Raw genomic sequence first — 25,884 nt, 5'->3', positions numbered from 1 at the left:
TGGGCTGGGCGCTGGGGATTCAAACTCAAAAATGTCAAAGTTCCTGATCTTCAGACCTGGCTTCAAGACTTGCCTCTGACACATATTGCTTGTGTGACCTTATCCAACCTCTCAAAACTCTAGGCAATTCCTGGAGACTATAAATCACAGAAAAGGTGCTCATTGCCATTGAAGGGGGAGTTTCCTCACTGCTGGATATCATAGGTCCCTTCCTTATCCCTGTCCAGCCCTTAGAGCTCTTATATTTGATTGGAAACACAGAATATTTGTATATGTGTGTATATCTATCCAGATACACTCATGTGTGTGGTAGATATCCATCTCTGTCGAAGTCTGTTTTTCATTATCTGTCTATCCATCCATCTGTCCCACACACATAAGGGAAGGCACCAGTGGCTAGGGGAATCAGGCAGTGTCTTTCATAGCACATGGTTCTTGAATGGAACTTCCAAGGCAATAGGAAATCCTGCCGCATCAGGAGCTGTTGCCTCCCCCTCCCATTTGCCAGCAGGTGGTATTTCCGGAGCAGGCGTCCAGCTGGCATCCAGGAGTTGGCCCCTTTCATCAATTTTTAGGAGAGACCAAAGTAAGAAAGTTACCCCGTCCCCTTGGTATGTGCATACCCTCCTCCCTGGGGGATGTGCCAGCCACTCAGATGGGGAGCCTACCCGAAATGGTGTTACTGATCTTGACAAAGATCTTCTCAAAGTCCGCGAAGTCGCTCCAGGAAGACTGGAACATGTGCATGAAGCGATTCACAAAGAGATTCTCCATCCTGCAATCCAAGAGAGACCCCCGACTGTTAGGATGGACGAGGTCCTGCCCTTGCCTCAGAGGCTCACGACCCTTGGAAGAGCCCAGTTCTCAGTCCCAGCGAACAAAGAATTCCCCCATGTGCTTCCCCTATGGCCCCAGTTGAGATGCTGAGGGCTTCACTCTATGAGGGCACCTATGGAGGCAGCCAGGTACAAGAGAAAGAGCATGGGGAGGGCAAGCATGAAGACCCGAGTTCAAATTGTGCCTCGGACACTGAGCTCCCCCATCTGTAAGCCGCCTCCAGAGTCCCCTTCCAGCACTAACCCTATGAATCACTTCTAGACCAGGAGGAAAATTTGAGTTCCTGCAACTGCACAGCCTTTACTCTTTCTCCTAAGCAGCAGAACTGCTATGTGCACTTGAGGTCACAGGAACTTTTGATTCTGGGCAAATGGAAATTAAAACAAAAGAGTCAATCAGTTGGCTAAGTTCACTCTGCCCTCAGTTATCTCCTCTGTGCCATCCTTGGACATCAGGGAGATGCCCAGTGGCCACCAGCTAAGATTGACCTTCCAGGGCAAGGCCCCAGGAGGACACAAGCTGGCGCTGACATCATCTTGTTTGCAAAAAGAACAAGGTGAATATTTGGAGACAGAGAGAATATGACATGAAGTGACAACTCAAGGTGGCTGAGGATTAAGGGTCCCCCCAAAAAAAGTTCTAAGGCAAGAGAGAATTTAAAAACATTAGTGACCTTCAGAGACCCAACCTACCCCAGACCAGCTGAGTGACCTTGGGCAAACTTCCTCTCTCTAAGTCTCAGTTCCCTCAACTATAAAAATGAAACTCTCTAAGCTCCCTGCTACCCAGATGTGGCTGGTAAATATTTAACCATCAGCTCTCCAGAAAGGAGAAAACAGTACATAGGTAAATGTTTAACCATCAGCTCTCCAGAAAGGAGAAAACAGTACACAGGTAAATGTTTAACCATCAGCTCTCCAGAAAGAAAGAAAGAAAAAAAAAACAGTACACACTTTTAAGTACATATGCATATTAGCACTTTGTCCATCACTATTCTAGGTCTAGACAATCAACAAAACAATAAATGAAGGCCAGATTTATAGTGTTTGCCCATTTCTTCTTTCTCCCCTCTTTTTATTTTTTCCAATTATATTTAAAGATTCGTTTTACTTTACTTTGATTTCCATTTTTTCTCCCTCTCTCCCTCCCTGCTTCCACTTTCCCCCCTCTAAGTAATCTGATATAGGTTATACTTGTACAATCATATTAAACATGTTTCCACATTAGTCATGTCATGAAAAGAGAATCAAAAAGGGATTTCCATTTTTTCTCCCTTCCTCCCTCCTGCTTCCACTTTCCCCCCTCCAAGTAATGTGATATAGGTTATATATGTATAATCTTATTAAACATATTTCCACATTAGTCATGTTATGGGAAAAGAATCAGAATAAAAAGGAACAAAAATCCCCATGAGAAGGGAAAAAAGGGAAAACAGTTCTTTTTATGGATGTGGATAGCACTGTCCATCATGAGTCTTTTGGAATTATCCTAGATCATTATGTTACTGGGAAGAACAGACTTTATCCAAATTGATTATCGCATAACGTTGCTGTTACTGTGTACAATGATCTCCTTGGTCCTGATCACTTCATTCAGCATCAGCTCATGTAAGTCTTTCCAGGTTTTTCTGAAATTTGCCTGCTCATCATTTATTATACAATCATTACAATATTGTAATCCATCATACTCATATACAAGTTTTTCAGTCATTGTCCAACTGATGGAGTTTGTCCCCTTCTGAGGCATAAATGCCTAACTGAAAATGTAAGAACTGCTTCTCGCCGGCCTATGTGAGCTGCCTTCAGCATGTCCCCTTCTTCCAGCTCTAAATCCCATGATCCTCTGAAGGATGAGTAAGATTTTGCTAGACACCGAGGATGGACCTCCACAACCTGGCTCCACACCACATTTCCAGCTTCATTACCTTTCCTGTTCTTTTCTTTTTGAGGCAATTGGAGTTAAGTGACTTGCCCACACAGTTAGTGTCTGAGATCATATTTAAACTCTGGACCTCCTGGCTCCAAGATCAGTGCTCTATCTCCTGAACTACCCAGATGCCCTTGGCCATTACTTTTCTTAAGTTTTTACTATTCCTCACACACTGAGCACAGTAATAATATCACTATTTCCATTGCTTCTAGAAAGGGCTTGTCATTTTCCTGCTCTGTGGATCAACTAACTCACCATCCCTATGACTCCCCAGCCACCACTCCCTTTTTAAAATGCAAACTCTTTCAGGACAGGGAACATTCTACTTTGTGTATTTGGGATCATGGTGCTTAGCAGGATTCCCCTCACATAATGAGTGCTTAATAATTACTTACTCATTCATTTAGGGTTTTTTTTTAAATAACAGCTTTTTGTTTTAAAAATATATGCAAAGCTAGTTTTCAACATTCACTCTTGCAAAACCTTGTGTTCCAATTTTTTTCTCCCTCCCTTCTGCCCACCCCCTCCTCTAAACAACAAATAATCCAATGTGTTAAACAATATGCAATTCTTTTGTACATATTTCCACAATTATCATGCTGCACAAGAAAAATTAGATCAAAAAGGGAAAAATGAGAAAGCAAACAAAAAGATGAAAATAGTATGTTGTGATCCACACATACTTTGTATGCAGATGGCTTTCTCAATCACAAATCTATTGAAATTGGTCTGAATACCTCATTGTTTAAAAAAGCTTCATCCATCACAATTGATCATCACCATGATTTTGTTGTCCTGTACAATGATCTCTTGGTTCTGCTCGTTTCACTCAGCATCAGTTGATGTAGGTCTCTGCAGGCCTTTCTGAAATCATCCTGCTGGTCATTTCTTACAGAACAATAATATTCCATAACATTTATATACCACAACTTATTCTGCCATTCCCCAACTGTTGCCAGTTGCCAGTTTTTTGCCACCACAAAAAAGAGCTGCCACAAACATTTTTGCACATGTGGGTCCTTTTCCCTTTTTTATGATCTCGTTGGGATACAGGCTCAGTAAAAACACTGCTGGATCCAAATGCTCTCCAGAATGGTTGGATAAGTTCACAACTCCATCAACAATGTACCGTGTTGCAGTTTTCCCACATCCCTTCCAACATTCATCATTATCTTTTCCTGTCATCTTAGCTAATCTGAGAGGTATCTTACTTATTCATTTATCAATTAGCTCAAAGTTATTCTTTTATTCATTTTCCTTCAGCTCCCCTTTGTTGCTTTTGGAATACTCGTTCTCCTCCATTCCATATTTGGAATCCCTAGTTTCTTTCACAATTTATTGCCTGCTACATTGTCTTTCCTGATCTCTTCCACTGTGAGCCTCCCCTGCCCTGGAGCCAAATTAATTTGTATTTATCTAGAATTTATTTTGAATATATGTGTACATGTTTTCACCACCAACAAACCACAGGAGAGATGCAGCAGTGACTCCCTGATAATACCTTCGGAGCACGACCCCATTCTCCTGCCCTGAAATGGGCTCACTACAGATGCTTTGAAGAATTTCTTTCCTCACAGTAGAATATAGAAAGTTATCTTCTGCAATCAGATACGATCACTGGGGCCAAAAGTTGCCATGAAGGCCCCATTCACCAGTTAGGGATGAAATTCCACAACTGATGGGGAAATTCAGTGGATGGAGAAAGAGAAAGCCAAAGGGTCATTTATTAGGAGTCGGTCTCCAGAGCCAAGGGGATATTAAAACTTTCCTATCTTTGAACAAGTTCATTTGCTGACACGCTTTTTGGTTGGCCCACTGAGCAGCTTCATCAGACTCTCCTCCAATGAGAGCAGGATTTTCTCAGCTTCTTTCTGCATCTCTCCGGATACAGGGAGAAAATAGCAGTGACTGCCTTAGGAGTCTGCTTGACTGGCCCGATGCCCTGTGGTCTGTCCAGCCTGTTCTGTGGAAATGGCAAGCATCTTAATAGGAACCGCACCCAAAGGCAAATAGCAAAGCCATCAAGAGGTGGGCTCTGGCTCTGGAGCCCGAGTTTCTGTGCTCTGAAGTGATCTCTTTTTCCTCATTCTGGTAGACACAAATTGCTTTAACATTCTAATATTTTCTTCTTCCTCTATCAAATTCAGAGAGGAAAATCCTCTATCAAACTCAAAATCAGAGACTAATAGCTGTATTCACACTAATAATATACAAAAAGAGCATTAGTCATTAGGGGAAACATATATGAGGATGGATTAGAAGCCTTCTACCAAAGGAATTAATATCTAATTGGAGAATTTCAGGCATTCATCAATGGGGAGTGGGTGATTGGGACTAACAGTGCAAGAGAAAACTGCCCAATGCCCTTGACATATTGCAATATAGATGGCCACCTTTTCTACATATTATCAAGGCTGATAAGAAATGGACCCTGAATAATGCAGTTTTAGAATTGATAATTTAACCAGTCTACCACTGACTGGTTTGCTTCAGTGCAGGACAAATCCAGAGTATGGAGAACCAGAAGACCCTCTCGTTGCAGAAGTGACTAGAAGCAACTCCATGTACCCACCAGTGCAGAGAGCCACACTTCCCTTTCCCCTAAGCTCCAATGCTATAATATTATTGTTTATCTCAAAAGAAAGTGGCTCCTCTCACAGACTTGGATGTGCTTTTAAACTGGGGAACTTTTATAGCTTCATGAAGTAAGTCATAGTTCCAAGATTTCAGGAAGAGAAAATTATCTTCAGAAAATTGGAGGAAACAGCTATGTTTTCTAAGTTCTATGGAAGTGGCAAAATAGCAAAGATGGAAAGAGTGAGAGTGCTACGTGTGGGAAGGAAGAGGAAGATGAGCAAGTGTGAGGGTGGCCAGAGATAACAGATGTCTAGAATGGGAGGGTGGAGTATTGTTTCCTTTGCCAAGGAGAATGATCTTCGGGATGAGGAAAAGTAGGACTGAAACAGTAAACATTGAAATCTAATCAACCGGCCCATCAACATTTATTAAGTGCTTACTTACTATGTTCCAGGCAATGGGAATACATAGAGTGAGCATGGAGTCAGTTCTGTTGCACTTGGCTCTAATGCAAGTTCATTGGAAATAGAGGGTCAGGTTCTGGGTATTCCCAGAATACCTCCCTTTAGAAAAGACAATGGCAAGGCAGCCCACATCCAAAGGAAGGGGATTGGAAGAGTAAAAGAACTGGGAGATGGAGTGTGTAAGTTTAATAAGGATAAAGGGCCCGGGGATGGTTAGCCTGGGGAAGAGAAGACTGAGGGCTGCTAGCATGAGAGCTACCTCCAACGACCTGAAGAGCCGCCATATGGCAGAGGTGATCAGATGAGTTTGTCCCAGGCGACAAACTCAGATCAGGGGCTGGAAGTTGTGGCCAGACTCCTGCTCAATATAAGCCAAAATTTCCTAACAATTAGAACTGTCAAAGTGGGATGATTTTCCAGATTAATGTAGAAATTTGCCTGTTACTGGGAGTCTTTAAGCAGAAGCTGTAGAACTACTTTTGGAATATCTTTTAAAGGGAATTACTAGAAGTTTCAGGGTGGACTGGATACTCTCTGAAGTACCTTCCAGCCCTAAGGATCTATGAAAGGAAGACAGGAAATTCAACAGAAAGGACCTCCTTTCCTTCCCCTTTCAGCCTTCCTTTTAAACTTCTGCCCACAAGCTTAGGTTTTTGAGTTGGCAGAGCTCTGCATCCACAAAGTCTTGGCTTAATGTTTATGGAGAAGCAGGGCCCGAAGATAGAAAGCTGCTGTCGGAGCCAGAAGATCTGAGTTCAAATTGTAACTGATGAGGTAACAGGGAATCAAATGATGAGGTAAATACCTAATGGTGAGGTATATACCTCAATAGGATTAATTGAGGTCTAGTGGCAGGACTGGGATACAGGGAGTCACATGGTACTCCCCTGCAACCCCTTAGGATTCAGCGCAAGGATATAGAGTTAAATCAGGTCTAGTGGCGGCGAGAGTCCCCTGTAAATGAATTTACAGGCCCGAAAACCTAGATGGGTAAAAACAAGGTTTATTGCAAGGTTTGGAAGCAAGGTTAAAGTCTGGTTAGTAAAAGGCATTAGATAGAGGAAGATATACGCCGAAAGCAGCGGGACAGAGAGTCTCTGATACAAAGCATCTTTGATGGCATCTTTCAACTCTCTGACAAAGGGTGATTCTACCTTTGCTGTTTTTATCTGCTTGAAGGGGCATATGGGTGGAGCCCAAGTTGATTCCTGGAAGGCCAGATTAAACTGTTTTGGGGAAACCTGAGCAGATAGTTGGGGTTTGAGAAAATCCAAGCCAGCTCAGACAGCCCAAACTGGTTTGACATATAATCAAAGATCAGTCCCAAAGGAAGTTGGAGATCAAACAAGGAATCTTAAAGGGGGCTACACCCGCATCAGTAACCCTACTGGCTGAGTAGTCCTGGGTAAATCATTTAACCCTCTTAGTGTCCCAAGTACCTTCTTCTTTATTTTATTTTATTTTTTTGCTGATTGGGAATAAGTGACTTGCCCAGGGGTCACACAGCTAGGAAGTGTTAAGTATCTGAGACCAGATTTTAACTCAGGTCCTCCTGACTTCAGGGCTGATGTTCTATCCACTTCATCAGCTAACTGCCCCTCCAAGCACCTTCTTAAGGTGCTTAAGGATTTAAGTATCAGAGCAGGAAGTTCTACACAAGGAACTCCTGAAAACAATGAAAAATCTACAGACCTGGGGTTGGTTTGTTTTTTAAAGGCTTGTTATGTACTTGAGGTGCAGCCATTCAATAAAATATATTAAACATCTGTTGTGTGTTAGATACAAACATTAAAATGGAAACTTTCCTTGCATTGAATGAAGAAATACAGGAAGAGATACCTAGATAATTAAGTACAAAGTCATTTCCAGGGAACAGGGTCCCAATGAGGTGGGAATGAGAGAATTAAGTCTGGCCTTATTGTGGTAGGTGGTTAGGTATGGCTTAAGTGGCTAGAGCCAGACCTGAGTTCAAATCCTACCTCAGATGCTTATTACCGGTGTGACCCTGGTCAAATCATTTAGTCCTGTTTGTCTCAGTTTCCTCATCTGTAAAAATGAATCAGAGAAAGAAATGGCAAACCCCTATAGTATCTCTACCCAGAAAATCCCAAATGCAGTTATAGAGAGTAAAATATGACTAAAATGACAAAAAACAGGACATGACTCCCGAGTTTAGTCTTGAAAGAAGGAAACTGCCTTGGATGGTCTTCAGTCATCAGCTGTGACCCATCCCTACAGTTTAAAGTGCAATTGATAATGTTACCAACATATGATTCCCTTCACCCTATACAAGTGAGGCAAATGGATCACATTAAAATTATTACTGTTTTTATGATTATGATTATTACTTATTTTCTACTGAAACTGCCAGGGTAGTCTCCCTTTGGGGAGATGCTTTTCTTAAGTAGAAGAAACATTTTTATTAAACATAGCTTACTGTAATCCTTGCCTGTTGAATCACTAGTTTCTTTTGCGGGGTAGCCATTTGAAACCTCATTATGAGGTCACATGCTAAAAGCCAACATGTTCTTTTCCTTATAATTTCTGCAAAAGGCTTTGTGCTGTCTTCCCTCCCTGCATCTTAAATTATGAAGTAACAATAGCTTTGGTGAAAGTCATCTTCAGGTTCCTGACCAATGGCTAAGTTGAGCAGATCTCATCTTGAGATAAGACTCTATCATCCAAAAGTCACCAACTTTTTGTCCTAATTGGGTTAATTAGGAGTCATGGGTTCAATCCCAGTCAATAGGTGCCTACATATGAGACCAACGAGAGTCTTGAATATTTGCAAGGGCCAAATTTCCTCAAAGACCAATCATGAGCATAGAAAAGATTGTCAACAAGCTCAAGCTTGGGATGGCCAATCAGCACTCTAATCTTCAGGAGCACTTGGAGATGAGAGAAAGCATGAAGAGAAGACCCAGGTCAGAGCCTTAGAGTATACACAGAGATTAAGAAACCAAAGTATGGAATATGAGCCAAAAAGGAGGCTGAAAACAGCATTCAGATAAGACTGGTAATACCCAAAGAAGCTTTGATAGTTGGGTATTCCATTCATCTGGGTTGAACCAGCTGCAGCTCCTATGTTTCAATAAAATCCATTGGAATATATGTATATTTTGCATTTTCTTTTGCTTTTATTTCATAATGCTTTGTGATGTTTATCACAAAACATGCTTACCATGTCAATATTCATTTACTTGTAAATGTGAAGGAATTGGTGGAAGATAAACTCTCCAAACCTCAGGACTCTCTCCATGAAGCAAGGACAAAACCCTGGGATTTGCAGGAGGCAGAAGTGAAAAGGGGAAGAACATTCCTGCCTGCTATCTGGTTTTCTAAGATTTTCCATAACTTAAATCCTTTATTTAATCCATGCAAGATAACTAACCTTAGCCAAAGGTAATTGACAGCTTAGAGCCAGGTTCCCCAGGCAGAACAGGGGACAGATGTCTAGAGGAAGGACCTTCAACAGATTGGAGGCGGTCAAGAACACACTTCATGTCCATTTTTTCTAATCTTTATGGTTAACCTCAGTGAAAGAGAAAAGAACTAATAAGAAAATCTTCAGAATCAAATATGGAATCACAGCTGAACGTGGCCATCATCTAGTTCAACTTATACAAAAAGTGACAACAGGTCACTCAGTCTTTGCTTGGAGATTTTCAATAAAGGGAGTCTCCCTCCCATTCAAAGCAATCTATTCCACTTATGGACAGCACGAATTGGTAAGAAGCTTTTCTTTCCATTTTTCTAGCTAGACTTTTCAACCGTTCCTTCTATCTGTACCCTCTGGGGCTCAGCAGACTTCTTTCCTATGACAGTCTTTCAGATACTTGATGAAAATGATCAATGTGTCCCCTAAGTTTACTTTTCCATCAATTCTCATGGAGTTTGATGTTTAAATTTGATTTTATTTATTTTCACAGGATTTGATCTTGAGGCTCCCACCATTATGGTTGGAGTCTTAGAAGGTTATCAGTCCTTCCTTATTGTGGCTCCCAGAACTAAAAACAGTACGATAGGTGTGGCCAGACCAGAACATGCAGCAGGACTATCACCTCCCTACTCCCATAAAGTAATGTATTGACTGCCAATGCATTCAAATTATTATTTTTTTTGCCAATCACATTACATCATTAATACATATTCAGCTTCCAGCCCACTAAGATCTCAGGATGAATTGCTAACTTTGCCCTCATCCCCATAATGACTCATTACTTGGGAACCAAATTCAATCCACACATTCTTACATTCAGTTCACAAGGATAAATCTGAGAATATTCTTGGATCTCTTCTATTTAAAGCAAACAAAAACTCTCTTGACCTTGTCATTCTCCCTGGCTATCATCCTATAATGTCTTCTCTCATCTTTATTACCAAATTTCTTCTTTTTTTATTATAACTTTTTATTGACAGAACATATGCAAAGATAATTTTTTACAACATTGTCCCTTGCACTCACTTCTGTTCTGACTTTTCCGTTCCCTCCCTCCACTCGCCAGTCTTATACATGTTAAATATGTTATAGTATATCCTAGATTCAATATATGTATGCAGAACTGTACAGTTCTCTTATTGCACAAGAAGAATTGGATTCAGAAGGTAAAAATAACCTGGGAAGAAAAACAAAAATGCAAACAGTTTACACTCATTTCCCAGTGTTCCTTCTCTGGGTGTAGCTGATTCTGTCCATCATTGATCAATTGGAACTAAATTAGATCTTCTCTTTGTTGAAGATCTCCACTTCCATCAGAATACATTCTCATACAGTATTGTTGTTTAAATGTTTATTACTAAACTTCTTAGGAAGATTCTACACTCTCTGCCTCTTTTCAAAACCTTGTAATATGATTTTTGCCTCCTTTCCACCATCATTTTATTGAAACATGGTACAGTGGAAAGGGTCCTAATTCTATAGCAAAAAAACCTGAGTTCAAATTTCTCATCTGATATCTGCTACCCATGTGATGTTGGGTAAGTCACTTAATTTCTGAGACCTCTGTTTCTTCTTTTGGAAACTGAAAATAAAAATCCTTTGCCTCTAGATCTATCATCCTGTGAAAGTCACTAATGATCTCCTAAGTCTCTGGATTTTTAATTTTTTACACTTTTGGAACTCTCCATGGTACCAAACAGTGACCCACTCCCTTTGTTAACCTCAACTCCCTTGGTTTCTCCCTTTCCAGGCTTCTCCTGCCTCTCTAATCACTCCTTTACCTCTTTTGATGGTTCCTCCTCCTTTTGTCCCTTTAATATAGGTGTCCATGAGGAAGCTGATGACATGAGCATAGATAAGTTGTCAGGTTTTTTTTTTTTAATGTATTGATGGCCTTTGCTGGTTTTCCCTTCTTCCTCTTTTTCTTTTACAAATAACCACAAATATTTGTTGTGTGGGATGTGGAAGGAGAAAGAGATAGTGGGAAATTTAGGCAATGTAAAAATAAAATATGTCAATAAAATGTATTTTAAAATAATAACTACATGGGTACTCCCCATAATTCTAAACCTGATCCTTTCCTCTGGATGCTGCTCTGTCTCCCTGAGTTCTAATTCCATTTTCACCTGGATTTCCTGACACAGTACCTACAGTGTGCCAAGTACTATGCTAAACACTGTACAAACATTATTTCACTCGATCTCCATAACAATCTGAGAAGTGGATGCTATTATTCCAACTGAAGAAACTGAGGCAGACAAAGATGAAATGACTTGTTTCAAGTCACACAGCTAGTAAGTATCTGAAGCTGAATTTGAACTCAGGTCAGTACTTTATTCACATGCTACCGTGTTAGCTGCCTCAAACTCTAATACATTCAAATCCTGATTCATCATGTCCTCCATATCTGTCACTCCCCCCCTCCAATTTCCCTATTTCTGTTGATAGTACTTTGATAATCAGGATCACAACCTCAGTATGAATTTCCCCTTTAGACCAGACATAATACCTTATTTTGTAACTCTCAAATGAACTTACTTAAAAGTAAGTGATATTCTAGCTATTTCTGTTATCTAACTTCCAACAAGATTACGGACCAATTCTTCATCAGATAGAGGAAACAATAAAGGGAACTGCTAATTCTAACTAAGGAACTGGTTACTGAAGAAGAAATGATGAGACCTTTAGGGGCAAGTGATTCTTAGAATTAATGACAGAAAAAAGTAAAGTTGGGAGATTCCAATATACACCCTAGGCTTTGAGAAGAGAAAGTGAGAGAGAATTCCAACCACCAAAGCTATATGAAAGTGAACTTAAAAGTGATAAAGGCAGGGAGAGGCTCTCACTAATAAAATTCTGAATACAAAAAGAAAAAAACATTCAGATGGGGAAGGAAGAGACCAACAATGGGGAAAGCATTGATTTTGAGTCAAAAGGGCCTAAAGTGGCCCTTCAACTCTGACATTTACTATATCTATGGTTTTAGGAATGCTTCTTAACCTTTCTTGTAATGATGGGGGCAGCAGGGGAAGGAGAGAAAAAAATCATAATTTCGTGGCTTTCTCCAGCAAAGCTCATCAGTTCAAATAGAAATGAGATACTTTAATAATAATTCTATTTGCCCAAGTAGGTTAGAATAATGTTGATGGATAACACAGAGAAGGTAGAACAGTTACTCAAAGTTTATTTTTCTCCTGTTTTCTCTTTCAAGGAGAATGATCCTTGGATTGGGAAGAACCAAACACAAAATGTTAACAAAGAGCTGGAATCCAAAATCTGTAAGGAGATAGGAAGGAGACAGCTGGGTATCCTTGATGAATGTAATGAAGATCATCCCAGTGCCCTAAAACACTGCTAAACGGATGTCTCTAAAGCAGTTGGAAGGATGGAAAGTGTTATGATTCTTACAAGGTACTAAGACAGTGGAATTGATAGAGACTATAATTATCTAATTTAGCATTGATTTAATCCTACAATAATGGTTTCCTATTGATGTAATGATTGGAGCATACTCAGTGTACAGCATATAAGCAAGAAGCTCTCAGGGCCAGACCCACAAGCCCACTCTTGGAGGTGGAGACAGATTCATTCCATTTTCCACCTTTGTGCTGGAGGCTTTGGATTCAGAGGGAGCTAGAGGAGTCAAAGGACTAGCGGCAAGAGCTCTCGGAACCAAGGAGAGAGATAGCCCTCTAAGAAAGCTAACCGGGCTCTTTTGAAGGAGACAATAAAGGATCTGGACTTTTAGCTCCTGGCTGCCTTTGGGGTGATTATTGAGCTGAACTGAAACTAAGGCTGCTCCCAAAAGCTCCCCAAGAAACCTGCTCCCAGAGAACATTATATTTTAGAGAACACTACAGAAAGGATGAAAAAGGAGTCTGCAAATTATAAGCCAGTGAGCCTAACTTCAGCTCCTAGCAAATCTAGAGCATATTATTAAAATGATGGTTTATAAATAGTGGTTTGCCAATATTTTCAAAACTATATATTTTAAGTTAGGAAAGTTATTAACAGAGACAGTAAAATACTCAGTACAAAAGAATAAAAGTAAGATAAAAAAGGAGTGAATTGAAATTTTAAACTTTCATTATTTACAGCTAGTTTTTAAAAGAGCATATCAGCTTTAATAAGGTAAAAATAATGCAGTTGTCCAGTTGAATTCCGTGTCCTTTTCTAAATTTATGGAAGAGAGCTGATTATATTTGTAATAATAGCTGTAAAGGAGCCAGTAGAAAAACTAAAGGAAAAAGAACTTGAAAACAGATAAGAGAAGATGGATGGAGGAAGGTCATAGAGAATGCAGAGAGAGTGGGATCAAGAGTACAGAAAGGACTGGCCTTAGGGAGAAACAGAGTTACTTCTTCTTTTCCAATAGTATTTCCCCCTCAAATACATGTAAATATAGTTTTTAATGTTCACTTTTGTAAAACTTTGTGTTCTAATTTTTTCTCCCTTTCTCTCTTCCCTCCCCTTCCCCAACACAGCAAGCAGTCTGATAGAGATTAGACATGTGTAAATTTTTTAAACATATTTCCATATTTGTCATTTTGTGCAAGAAAAATCAAAACAAAAGGTGTATGTGGGGGGAACTATGAGAAAGAAAACAAATAAATAAAAAAGTGAAAATACTATGCTTCAATCCATATTCAGTCTCCATAATTCTCTCTCTGGATGTGAACGGCATTTGCCATCCTGTGTCTATTCGAATTGCCTTGAATCACTTCATTATTGAAGGGGCTACTTGTCCTAACCAGGAAGGAGAAAGGAGTGAATGGTACTGAGAAGTGTTGAAGAGTGGAGAAGGGGAAATGGAGGAACTCTTTTCAGATGACCTCAATCCTTTTGAGGTCAAGTCATCTCTATGTGTTAGAGACAGTATGTGATTGGGCAGTTGAGAAAAAGTAAAAGGATTTGGAGCAATCACTTTGGATAAGAGAGGAAATCGAGTCAACAAACATTTATAAAATACTTACTATGTGCCAGACACTCTTTTAAGTGTTGGAATAGATAGCAGAGCAGAAAAGCATGGGACAGCCGGAGGGACCAGATAAAATGAGACAGAATATATTAAAAGTAGATGAAATCATCATAATTTCATGGCTTTCTCCAACAAAGCTCAGTAGTTCAAATAGAAATGAGATACTTTAACAATAATTCTGCCTTATTATATTTGATGCTTTTTGAGGTGTTTTTACACAGTCATACTTGACTTAAGGGTCATGTTGGGGTCCGATTTAGGCTGCCTTATCTGTGGTAGGGAGAAGGATTAGACTGATCTCCCTGTATATGACACTTTTACATTATTCTCCTACTTGGGAAGGAAGGCCTTTTTTACTCAACTTCCTTTTCTGGGATGTGTTTTCTTATCAGTCCTGCTGACTCACTGCAACCAGGTACTGGATAGCTAGAAGTGGTCAAAGAAACCAAATAACCACATCCCTCTCTTTTGGGAAGTTACCAGAACATTACCTAACTTATTAGAAAGGTTACCATGTGACTTGTGGCCACGGTACAAGCAGGCTTTGCCAGGTTTTGTAACCTCCATGGCTCAAAACCTTTAATGGATCACCACTGTATAAAACTGGCCCTAGTTTGACTGAGGTAGACCATCCCACTTCCCATTTTATAAGGGAAGAATTAATGAAAAACATTTAACAATTGGAAAAATCAATTAAAATTAAATCTAATAAATATGAAAGTACTAGACTTGTGCTAAAAATATTAATGCTACAAGTACAGATGGGGTAGACATGGAGAGTATGTCCTTTTACACCAGTAGAATGTAAGCTTCTTGGGGGTAAGAACTATTTTTATCATCATATTTCCATATTCAAGCACATAAAAGACACTTAATAAATACTTACTGAATTAAGATCTTGTGGCGGAGGAGACTGAGAAGGAGAAGGGGTTTGTTAGAGTCAAGAGTATGATATGGCAAAGAAAAGGAAAAACATTTGCTTTAAAAAATAGCATTCACTTGGACCTGGAAGTAGAACCTTAGAGGATATCAAATCCAATTTCTCATTTTACAGATGAAGCTAAGAGAACTTATGACAAGGCCAGGGTCACACTAGTAAGTAACTGGGATTAGAATCCATGCCTTCTGACTGCAAATATAAGCCTCATCAAGGCTAATAGTATGGGAGCTGAGTCTGGCTAGACTTGGCCATATCATGGATTTGATGGATTTGGTGGAAACCAGGTGGGGGTCAGTGGAAAGAAGATTGGGTTTAAATTGTTCCTCTGGTGTGGTGTGACCTTGGGCATCACTTAATCCTGGTGTGACTCAGTTTCCTTATCTGTAAAATATAAAGGTTGGACTGAATGGTCTTTAAAGTCCTTTTGAGTTCTAGATCTATGTCATGGATGGGAGGGAGGAATGGAGTTTTGGAGGTGGGGAGAGGTATGCTCTGTCTTCCTATATTTTAATAGTTGACAAGGATGTGCTGGAGACAGTTTGAATCTGCTCCTAACAGCTGGGATTAAATTTGCATTGTGAGTATTTAGGTCACAGAAACTGGCAAATCTAGAAATTAAGGTTTGATTTGTTGTTTTGTGTTTTAACTCGACTTAAGAGAACGATAAAGAACATTTTAAAGAAAAAGGCTAAACTGTGGAGTATGCTGTGTACACTTTTTTTTGAGCTAGCCAATTGTTAGACATTTAATCACTAGACTGTTATGGACAAAAAGCATAAAATTTTGCCCAAAGAGCAGAAGTAGAACTAGAGAGGCAGATTTCGTTTGAACAAAAGAAGGAATTCTCCTTTAGGATTGTAGTAGGATTGAAATGAGCTGCCTTGGAATGTGATGAGTTTGCAGCCTGGAGATCTTCCGTCAGGATGGCTGTTCATTTGGAATGTTCTCTGTGAGATGCAAGCTAGATAAGGCATGGGACTGGGCGATAATAATCATACAAATAAATTCTGATATCTCTTCCAATTCTTCTGTGATTCTGATCTCTGCCTTCTTCCTAATAATGTCACCTCTATTCCAAAGTATAAGATGCTGACAAAGTATCAGTTATCTTGGGTATGTCACTTTCTCAACCTCTCTGTGGCTTAGCTCCTTACAGAGAACAAAGGAGATTTGCTCACTCTGTTCCCTCAAAGCAGAGAAGCGAGGGACTTCTGGAATAGGATGCTGTGTGCATTGTCATGTATGGTCACTATATCAGGGGTTGTTGCTTGCCTTCTTTTTTCCTTCAAGGGAGCAGTTGATCCCAAGAACAAGAAAGAAAAAAGACTGATTCATTTCAAGATGGCACCCCACCTCCCGCTCCAGACTTTCAGACTCTGTGATTTTTGTGACCTCCTCTGTGGTACAAACCACCCCCCATAAGGAAGGGGATGTTTTCTATTCCTGGCCTCATCACTTGGGAACAAAACATCAACCCATGAAAACAAAACGTCCAAAATGCAGAGATCATAAAACCACAGCCCACTGTCCTTCCAGACAGTGAGGGTGGAGGATGCCGGGGCTCCAAATCAGAGAGATCATCATAAGCCTAAAAAACAGGAACTTCTGGTCATGAGCTCAGTTCTACCGCAGCTATAGGAAGTAACATGGCACGTTGTGAGATGTGATCAAAGGAACCCCATTAATGCTGCCTGTTGAAAGTTGATTTTAAAATAACCAACCAATTAATATTTATTAAACACTTATTACATACTGGGGATAAAAAAACTTTAACAGCTCTTCTCTCAAGCAGCTTACATTTTATAAAGCCTTCAGCGGCCACCTGGAAGAGCTTGCCTGTTCCTTCACTGTGTCCAACACTGTCCTCCATCAGATAGAATACCTTAGAGCTAGAGCCATCGGCGATCCAGCTGGCAAAGCTAGCGAGACGTATGGCACCGGGGCACCCTTGCATATACTCCCAGAAGGAAATGAGCATCCACAAGACCCATGGCTGTGACTCCGGATGCCAAAGCATATGTGAGGGTACATTGCACGTACATATGGCGTGTCATTCTCCTTCTGCCAGTGATAATATTCCTTCAATTAGTTCTGTGCTCTATGAATGAATGAGTGGTTAAGTGAATGAAAAAGCATTTTTATAGATTTTAATGCATACAAATACAAAAGGAAGGTAGAGGAAAGACAACATATGTATGGGATTGTAGACAAAGAGGGGGACTTTGGTCTGGGGAGCCACAGAGATGGGGGGTGGAGCCATGGGGTAATCCATTAACAAATTCTTTCCAGGAAGAATGCAAATATCATATACTAGTCTGATCATAGTTTCCAGAGCACAAAGTGAAAGTGGAGTGGGAAAGGGCCAGAATAAGAGTATGATTGGGCCTGAGGCTGGCCAAATATAGGTCAGTATCACCAAGCAGGACACCTGGTCCCAATTTCACTATATCATAACCACTTCAGATGTCCCTATTAACAAGTTGTAGTTGGGGACAACTAGGAGGTGCAGTGGATAGAGCACCAGCCCTGATGTCAGGAGGACCTGAGTTCAAATCTAGTCTCAGACACTTAACACTTCCTAGCTGTGTGACCCTTGACAAGCCACTTAATCCCAGTTGCCTCAGCAAAAAAGAAAAAAAAATTGTAGTCCCAAACACATCAACATGAAATTTGACTAAACAATACCAAGTTTAACTTAATACTAGCAGCCATATATGTTTGGTAAATCCAACAACTATTTATTAAGCTCCTCGTATTTTTCTCTGCCTTCCCTTCTCTCTCTAGAAATCTTCTTTCTTTTAAAAATCAAATTGGCTTTTGGGTAATTTCTTCCCCACTCCCAACAAATCACCACCTAGTTTTATTTATTAATTCAACAGATTTTTTCTTAATTTCCTTGATTTTCAGGATATCTCTTTTGGTATTTAATAGGAAAAGGTTTAATTTGTTCATTTTCTAGGTTAACTTTAATTGCACGATCAATTTTTTGACCTGTTCTTTCTCTCTTTGATTGATGAAAGTGTTAGAGATGCAAATTTTTACTATAAGGCCTAATCTGGCTACAACATAGAAGTTTCTGTATGTTATCTCACAGTTGTCACTTTTTTATGAAATTATTGTTTCTATGATTTGCTCTTCGACTTATCCATTCTTTAGAATGAAATTATTCGGTCCCCAATCATTTTTAATTATTTCATCAGTGACTCTTTATTGAATATATTTTTATTGCATGGTGATCTATAATAAATATGTTTATTATCTCTGCTTTTCTTCACTTTTCTGTGAAATTTTTATGACCAATTTTTGGGATATTGTCAGGTACAACTGAGAAATTTTTATACTCCTTTAAATTCTGATTTATTATTCTGCAGAGGCTTATCATATCTAATTTTTATAAAATCTATTTAGGATCTTTTTTGCTTTTTGTTCATTTTTTAGTTAAATTTATCTGTGTCTTAGAGGGAATAAATTGAAGTCCCTATTTACCATAGCTTTGTTGTTTGTTTTTTCCCTGAAACTCATTTAACGTTTTTTAAAAAAGTAATTGGATGCTATACCACTCAGTGCATATATGGTTAATATTAATATTAATTTATTGTCTATGGTTTCAGAAAAAATGTAGTCTTGTTGCTTTTAAGACTATTTTTGCTATTGTCTTGTTTAAAATTATGGCTGCTTACCTGCCTTTTGTTTTATACTTCAACTGATACAGAAATTTTGTTCCAGCCCTTTATATTACCTTTGTGTGCATTCTTCTGTTTCTATTTTTTCTAAACAACATATTTTATTGCATTCTGCTATTCAATTTCATGAGTGCGTTCATCCCATTCACATTCACAATTATGAAAATTAACTATATATTTCCCTCTATCCTATTCGCTTATACTTTTCCTTTTCTCCAGAGTCAAATAACAGGTCTCTATTCTTTTTTTCTTAAAGTACCTCTTTGAAATCTCACTCTAGTTAGATTTTTATTTGCTTAAGAGTAATCCCACCCTCTCCTTAACATACCCTCTCTCTTATTCTCCTCTTCCCACTTTCCCTTTTTGTTTCCCTGTTGTGTAAAATGTATTTCTGTACCTAACTTTGGGTGTGTATTCTTCCCTTTTTTGACCAGTTGTATACCCTAATTTTGTGATTTAATTTTACCAATCTTTCCTCTTTCTTCTCCCCTTCCTAATATACTTTTCTTCTTGTCCATTTTCATTCTTTTAAGATTGTCAAAACATAAGAAAACTAGTCTCAGACTCTGGCAAATTAAAGTCCTTCTATGAGACTTGATGCTGATAATATTTTGAGGAAACACATATCATCTCCCCAATTTGAATATAAACATATTGAACATAGAAATATAGATTTAGAACTAAAAAGGACTTTAGGATTCATCTAGTCCAATCTTCTCCATTTATACATGAGAAAACTTAGTCTCAAGGAAGTTAAAAGGTATAACTAAAAATCACCCAGGTAGTAAGTGAAAGAAGCAAGATTTAAACCCAGATCCCCTAATTTCAGATCAAAACTCTTTCCTTAGTATCATGTTGTCTCTCTCTGAGGGCCTTGAATGTAAGGGTAAAGAGTCTAAGCTATATTTGGTCAGCAAGTGGATCATTAAAATAATTTTCAAAAAGAGTCATCTGGCACTGAGATGAAGGAAAGAAGGAAGCCAGAAGAAAGGGACTTTTTTTTTGACTGAGGCAGTTGGGGTTAAGCGACTTGCCCAGGGTCACACAGCTAGAAAGTGTTAAGTGTCTGAGGTCACATTTGAACTCAGGCCCTCCTGACTTCAAAGCTAGTGCACCAACTAACTGCCCCTATTAATGTTCTCTTGATGGATATATGAGTTGGTCTAATCATTCTGAAAAGCAATTTGAAACTATGAAAGATCCCATATACATCCAAATATTCACAGCAGCACCTTTTCTGGCAACAAAGAACTGTCCCTCCCCAAAATGAATGCTCCTCGGTTGGCGAATGGCTGAACAAGTTGTAATACATCAAGTACTATTCATAGTATATATTGCTATATCCAATATTATCCAATATTACTGGGCTGTAAGAAAGTAAACATTATGAATACAGAAAAACATGGGAAACTCAAGTGAAATGAGAAGAACAAGGAAAACGATCCACACAATGACCATGACAATAGAAATGGAAACAACAATAAAATATATAAAACTGAAAGCTGTAGAAATATTATGACTAAACATCAAGGCCCAGAAGAAGAGATTTGCTTCTTTTCAGTGTAGGAGACTATGGTTGTGGAACACAGAAGACTTTTTGATATATTGCTTATTTTGGTGAATTGTTATTTTTTAAAATTGTTGTTATAATTCTCTTCCTTGCTGTGAGGGAGATGAGGATGCGGTAGAATTGGGAATGTGTGTAATATGAAAACAAAAGGCATAAAAGAAATTTACTTTTAGCCTGCTCTTAAAATCAAAGCAAGTCAGAAGACAAGATAATTAGAGCAATTTTGTAACCATCTTGCTAAATTTTATATACTTTAAGAAAATTAACTCTATACAACGGCAATTTCCAGTCTTTTACATAAATCGTCCTTCTTTGTGTATTGGAGTATTTTCATCTGTTGGTGATTGTTCAGTTCTAACTTCTCTCTCATCCCATGATCCATTTGATGGCCCAGCCCCATTTATCCTACTTTATCATATACTTCTGCCATGTCCTGAGGGTTCTAGTCAACTTCTTTAATCACTGAAAAGTCATTTCAGGATTCCAAGCAAACAGATGTTGCTGACAAATTCCCTTCCTCTTTCTGTCGCTGGTCTATCCTTGGCTTCCTCTTCTTCTCTCCCTTAAAGACCCAGCTTGGATTGGATTTCCCACAGCTGGAAATAAATTGTCCTTACTCAGAGCACACTTGGTCAACACCTGTGCCTTATGCTCTATCTTGGATCAGTGTAGGAATAACTGACAACATCCTCCCGATTCTTGGTCGGCTATCTCTGTACTAGAGTTCTAGAAGAACTCTGTACTATCTCTGTACTATCTATCTAGAAGAACTCTGTACTATCTCTGTACTAGAGTTCCTGAAGAACAAGACCTTAGATATTTTTATATTCCCCTGGGTTTCTGGCACAGGCATTGTGCACAAAAGGCTTAACCTCATACCCTGATTCTGTCAAGTATTAGCTACATGATCTTAGACAAGTTCCCTGTTCCCAGACTCAGTTTCCTATGCTGTAAAATGAAGGTAATATTTGCGCTACTTATCTGTCCCACAAGGTTGTTGTGGTGACAGAATTTGTAAATTTTAAAGTACTATACCAATATAGTGACAGATAGACATTTAATAATATTTTGTTCAATTGAATTGTTTAGATGAAAGATGTTTCAAGAAGTGCGATCAGTTTAATGACTCCCACATTGTGATGATAATAACAAGAGTGAACAATTAGATAGTTTGGAGGATCTGATTTGATCCTCACAACATACATCCCTTATTATATAGAAGGGGAAACTGAGGCAGGAAGGAGTGAAAGGACTTGTCCAGCATCCCACAGCTAATAAGGGCTGAGGTTGAATTGGAACTCAGGTCTTTCCAACTCCAAGTCCAGTTCCCTATTCACTGTGCCACATTGCCTGCCCTGGGTGTCTGTCATCCTATTAGTGATCATAGAATAAGGATTATCAAAGATAAATGATCAATTTAGCACTAGAAGGGACCTTAGAGACTATCCAATCCAAGTCACTCATTTTACAGCAAGAAGTACAGTTATCATATATTTTAATATGTTTAACATATATTGGATTGCCTGTCATCTAAAGGAGAGAGTGGAGGGAAGGAGGGGAAAATCTGAAAATACAAGGGTCAATGGTTGTTAAATTATCTGTGCATATATTTTTAAAATAAAAAAGAACTTTAAAAATTAAAAAAGAGAATACAAAGATTTCCATAAATTCAAAAGCCCTTCCACATTGTGTATAGAGGGTGGTTTAGGAGTGCTGATAACCTCACAATCTGGAAAATCCACATAAAAGGGTTTGATCTCCCCCTCGTACCACAGAAGTCTGAATTTTTTCTTTTATGGGTTGTTTACAGTACCTTATTGTAAAATTTGGATTTTGGTCGTAGGCTATATGTAGGTCAATTTTTTTACAATTATGTAAAACATTTCCATGTTAGTCATTTTGTGCAAGAAGACTTGAATACAAGGAAAAAAGAAATGAAGAAAGTAACAAATGATACGCTTGAGTCAATTCAATCAGTCAGTCAATATTCAATCAATATCAGTTTTTTGTGTGGATGCATATAGCATATATATGCTTCATCATTAGTTCTTTGGGGTTGTCTTAGATCATTGTATTGCTGAGAATAACTAAGTTACTCACAGCTGTTCATCAAACAATATTGCTGTTACTGTACAGCATATTGTATTCATTTCACTATGAATCAGTTCATAGAAGCTTTCTCGTCATTTCTCTCTCTCTCTCTCTCTCTCTCTCTCTCTCTCTCTCTCTCTCTCTCTCTCTCTCTCTCTCTCTCTCTCTCTCTCTCTCTCCCTTTTAACTCAGATCCTCCTGACTTCAGAGCTACTGTGTCATATCTTATAAAAATAATATTCCATCACATTTATATACCAGAACTTATTCAGCAGTCTTCAGATTGCTGGGCATATCTTTGATTTCCAATTCTTAGCCACCACAAAAAGCTGCCATACATATTTTTGTACAGATAGGTCCTTTCCCCTTTTTTGGATATTTTAGGGATATAGAGTAGGTTAATGTTGAGTAAAAATACTATATGAAAAAGTACCCTTTCTGAATCACCAGGAACACTACTCTTGGGACCCATAATTTTAATAGAGTTTATGATATTTAAATGGCACAAGATAGGAGAATGTTAAGGACCATGCCTAAGTGAAGGGGTAGGTCAATTCTCCGAGAGCCTCTACAGCTGTAAACATCTAAAGGAATTGCAAAGCAGCCTTCACACAGGTGTTGCTTGTGGACTGGGAAAATAAATTGGAGGGAAGAGGAGAGAGGCCAGACCAAGCAATGGTTTCTCAGGAGGGAAATTAGAGAACAGCAACTGTTTCTCAGTCTCCTTGAATCACCATCATCCTCTCACAAGAAGAGAAGAAAAGGTCTGCCAGAGGTAAAGCAAAGTTACATATTATGCTCCAAATAGGAGAAACCCAAGATGTGAAGATCATGGCGAGATCATTATGTCACATGAGAGATTGCCATAAACATGCCTGGCATTCCCAAACCAGTGCATAGAACTAAAGTTCTTTTGCTACAAATTGTTTTAGTAAAAAATTGTGTAGCTGTTCGTTTATGTTATAAACAGTAAAATACATACTGAAAGGTAATAGTACACACAATAGTACATATGTTTTGTGCATTTATGACTTACTATACTTTTTAATTTATCTTTACATTTCTAGCCTTTCTTTGAGTGTTGTCTGCTGGCTTTTGCTTTTTTTTTTTTTTTGACAAATTTTAGCTTTTTATTTGTTTTAACTTAAAAAAAAGAAACTATGTATATTTATGGTATCAAAAGATAAAATATGTTGATATTCTACAATAATATACATATATTTTAAATGTTTTGTGTTGTCTTCTGGCCTGTATGTATCATCTGTGGCTTACCACAAAACTCCCCCCAAATTCCCATTTAATTTCTTATGCCAACCTGCCATATATCAAACCACAATGGGAAAAGTCATGATGTGGAAGAGATAACTGTAGCTTGGTGTCAATTTAGAAAGAACTAGACATGGAGTCAAGACTTAAGGTAAAATCTTGTCTCAGACTAACTGGGAGACTCTATTCTCAGTCTTGGTTTCCCCATCTGTAAAATGGAAATTACCCCCAGAACCTGCCTCCTAGGATTGTTGTGAGGATCAAATGAGGTACATACATAAAGCACATGGCAAATCTTAAAGTGTTATGCAAGCTATTATTACAGATGAAGAAACTAAGACTGATCCAGGCCAAGTGATTTACTAAGGGTCACCTAGTTAGTAAGTATGTGAGGTGGGATTTGAACCCAGTTCTTTCCTATTGCATGTTCAGTGCCCTATATCCTATACCATGAATCATTACATGGTCATGTGTATGAGCTGACCCTGGGACCTTGGAGCATAGATTCAGAGCTAAGAGATATGAGCATGGACTTGGAAGTTCTGTCCAGAAGTGGCCGGAAGAATTCCCAGCAGGGCATCATGTGCCCCAAGTTATGGTAAAGATATAGAGTGATCCTGGCAGGAGGTCTTGGACCCAGCCTCCTGGGGCAAGCTCAGGGCAAGTGGGGCACAGTGTAGGTTGTGGGATTCATTTTTTCTAAGTTTCATCTGGATGTAGCTTGGTGGGAAAGGGAAGGGAGAATTCCATCTCTAAGGCTTATGAGGCTGCCATTCTAGGAGAAGAATCAGAAGGGAACTACTCCAGTGGCTAAATAGGTCACATGTCATGGGTGGATGCTATGGACATCTCTTCCTTAGGAGCTAAGTGGGGACTGTTGTGATGTGATGTCAGTCGTGGTTGATTTTTCAGTCGATTTTGAGAGTTCAGAAGGATTATGGTATAGCTTATCCATCCATCTGTCCATCCTATCTATCTCTCTGTCTATCCATGTATCTATGTACCTATCTATGTATCTATCCATCCATATATCTATCATCCATCCATCTGTATGTCTGTCTATACATCCATCCATCTGTCCATCCTATCTATCTATCTATCTATCTATCTATCTATCTATCTATCTACCTATCTATGTACTTATCCATCCATGTATCTATCATCCATCCATCCATCCATCTATTTATCTCTTTATATATCTATATAGATAGATGAATATATATTAACAATAAAAAATGACTTAAGGGGGGGCAACCTTGCCTAACTAATCATGTACACTATCCTACAGATTATATGAACTGATACAGAGTAACATAAGCAGAACCAGGAAAATAATGTATACCATGACTACTGGAAAAAACAACAGTAAAACCACAGAAATGGAACACCACAAACTTATAATGACCAAGTTTGATCCCAAATCAAAGACAGAAGAATGCTCCCACCCTTTCTTTGCAGAAGTAGAAGACTAAGGATATGGAACACTAAATTTAATGTTGAATTTGGTGATGCATTGATGAGAATTTTTTTTACCTATTTTGTCTCTTCCTTCCCACCCCATCCCATGATCTTCACCACTGTGACTCAGTTTCCTTTTCCCTGTAGATGTTTTTTCAATATCTGGAACCTTTTCATTCTAGAACATCTGTCATGTCATGCCTTTCTCACATTGGAGTGATGTCCTTTTGGGGAGTTTCCATTTTGGGGATGGCCCCAGAACATCCATACTTCATTCCTCTCCCTGCTCTGCTTTTTTTCAGACTTTGACACCATTTCCCCAAAATGAATACCTTTTTCTGTCTTGCCATCTGAGTTGTTCAGTTCCTTTTTGTATGTTGTCTTCCCCCATCAGATTGAAAGTTTTTTGAGGACAGGAACTTTCTTTTTTGCTTGTATTTGTATCTCTAGAGCTTAGCCCAGTGCCTAACACATAGATAGTTTAGTAAATGCTTGTTGCCTTGTATCTTGTCTTTTTTCATTTCTTGTTTTTATTCCTCTTTTGTTTTTTTTTAATTCCTTTATTCCTTCTTTTAATTATTCCATAGAGGGGAAATAAAGTGATAAATTGGGAAATGGAGATGATATAAAGACTAAAAATCAATACCACTTT

The 25,884-nt window shown here is 38.8% G+C and overlaps 1 protein-coding gene across 1 annotated transcript in view; it reads right to left on the bottom strand.

Moving 5' to 3' along the window:
* The window catches only part of ALOX5 (arachidonate 5-lipoxygenase), a 71,643-nt gene that overhangs the window by 24,113 nt on the left and 21,646 nt on the right, over positions 1–25,884 (bottom strand). Inside the window, exon 5 of the mRNA XM_074296334.1 lies at positions 669–775. Within this exon, the coding sequence (XP_074152435.1) occupies positions 669–775 (107 nt within the window). The remainder of the gene's footprint in view (positions 1–668; positions 776–25,884) is intronic.

Source organism: Sminthopsis crassicaudata, chromosome 2 (genome assembly GCF_048593235.1).
Source record: "Sminthopsis crassicaudata isolate SCR6 chromosome 2, ASM4859323v1, whole genome shotgun sequence".
NCBI lineage: Eukaryota > Metazoa > Chordata > Mammalia > Dasyuromorphia > Dasyuridae > Sminthopsis > Sminthopsis crassicaudata.
Note: the sequence above shows the minus strand (reverse complement) of the source record. Positions and strands in the feature narration are given on the sequence as shown.